The sequence below is a fragment of the Fibroporia radiculosa genome (assembly GCF_000313525.1).
Source record: "Fibroporia radiculosa TFFH 294 genomic supercontigs, scaffold10018, whole genome shotgun sequence".
Lineage (NCBI taxonomy): Eukaryota > Fungi > Basidiomycota > Agaricomycetes > Polyporales > Fibroporiaceae > Fibroporia > Fibroporia radiculosa.
In genome coordinates, this window is record NW_012132952.1 from 1 (window position 1) to 2,113 (window position 2,113).

Sequence of the window (2,113 nt, forward strand, 5' to 3'; positions counted from 1 at the left end):
GCCGTTTCTTGCATTCACAGGACCATACATGCGTATGCACTATGCTACTGCTTTGTGCTTCAAACAGCGCGGTCTGGCACAACAGCCGCGCCGCACTCGTTTCCAACGTGAGTCGTGCATCGGCGGAGCCCTTCTTGACGCAGAGATTTTGTTGTGGGAAAGACCGCGGTTGCTGGATAAATACGTTATATATGACTTCTGTGTGAGTCCCAGCACAAACTCCTGGCGTCGCTCCTTTACACGTCTCTACGTCGTTGCAACGGTGCCGCTATCTTTTCTAGTGCAAAGGACTAGGCTATCTCATACCGTTTCGTCGACGAGAGAACATGGACCGATGACTATAGGAGGTTTACTGTGCAATGTGTGTTGTCCAGCCAGTCAATGTCACCTGCCTTAGGTGAATACTCACATTCTCTTCTGTCAGAACATCCTGTTCTAACCAATAGACTGATCCCAGTCACATGTCTCGTTGAATTCACGCACTCACAGATATTTTCCGCACGCCGTCGAAATCCATTCTAATACCACTTCCCAAAATCGACAGAACGTGACGGACGGTATGCTTGAGCCTCGCTGCGGCTCGATAGATCTATAGATCCGGGTGGCCTGGGCGAACGACTCTCCAGAGACAAACCATCTTAGATCCTCCATTCGCCGCCCATTCTTTCCGAAGACGTGTGAGCGCGCAGCTGGAGAAGGTCACGACGACCGTCTTGCTATAAGCACCTGTCTCCACGGTGCGGACTTGTTTCTCGGCGCGCCTCGAGCCCTGATATGTCGCCTTGATATCCCTGCTCGCGGTCGCAATCAAGCGCCTCGGCGGGTCTGGGTCTGTACTCCTGTCCACCCGCACCGAACGCGACCCGACAGCCTGGTCTCCTCCGCTCTGCCACGTCGCAAACGCCAGTAGACCATGCGTATTCCCAAATCATCAGATGGCGTACAGGCATGGGGGCTATAACAGAGATATCATCTACAAGGGAGATAAGGGGGTAGCCTTGGCTTGGCACCGTGGGTGCTATCAGAAGACAACGACATAAATTTCAGAAGCATACTTGCCGGGCGAGTTTTGATGGACATCTTCCTTCGTGTATGATTTCCCTTTTATGGCTGTCATGCTTTCTTCAGGGCTAGGGCTTGCGTTTCACCATCCCTGATGCTGCTTTCATGATGAGTTAATGACCGCGTGTTGGGGATGAAGCTGTCTTTGCGCGGCCGGAAGTCGCCTCCCCGCTCTACTTTCCCTCGTGGGTATTTGGAGCAGAACATCCCCTGGGAACGCTCTCCCGGAGAAGAACGTGCGTTGGACGTAAAGGTTACAAGTCGTCCGCACAAGAGGTTTGTTATTCATGCAGCCGATCTTGACATCCCGCCTCCAGCTACGCGCATGTCGTCTCCACGCTCAATATGCATGCTATATCTCACACCTTTGGCCATGTGGATGCGTCCTTCTTTACCCTGAACGAACGCGGCGACGGCTGCGGGTGAACACAGCCTTCTATAAACGCATCATTTTCCTCATCAAATTCGAAATAATCCGTTCGAAGCCGGGTCCGCGCGCGCACGTCCTGGTCGTCTCTCTTGCTCCCTTCTCCGCGAGCTCTCGTTGACGGTGGTGCCCAGCGAAGTCGGAAATACGCGCCGCTGCCATGTGATCCGCTCGGTCTTGTCGCGTATGGTATATCAATAACCACCTTCAAGGTGTGCTTCGATGGGATAAGCCATCGCGATCCGTTGACAGGAGATGAACTAGCGCGAAAGTCGGGGAAGCGGAGGTGACAATGGAAGATGAGTGTGCGGGATGGAATCTTCCAGAGAATATTCTGATGCCGCGGCATATGGGCCCGATGCACTCGTGATCGCGAACATGGACGTGGGCGCCCCATCACGCCCCCGGCACCGAGCAGCGACGAGGCAGGCCTGACGAATGATTTATGATTAATGACTTTGAATAGCTCTCCTCGGGCCACGCGTTTGAGGCCGAGCTCTTCCTTCGCTTGCTGCTTGCTACTCGTCCACATCCAATGCGAGGACACGCATTTCGAACCAGTAATGCCAACAAGGACCTAAACTGTCTGCACGCTGTCCGCCGGGGGGGGGGGGGGGGGGGGGG

At 54.3% G+C, this 2,113-nt stretch overlaps 1 protein-coding gene across 1 annotated transcript; it reads right to left on the minus strand.

The window, feature by feature from the left end:
- Positions 1-1,421: 1,421 nt before the first annotated feature.
- Positions 1,422-1,838, minus strand: FIBRA_09118 (uncharacterized protein; the record flags this gene model as incomplete). The annotated part of the gene is made up of 1 exon (XM_012321447.1): positions 1,422-1,838. The coding sequence occupies one exon, from the start codon at positions 1,836-1,838 to the stop codon at positions 1,422-1,424; it is 417 nt and encodes a 138-aa protein (XP_012176837.1).
- Positions 1,839-2,113: the final 275 nt, after the last annotated feature.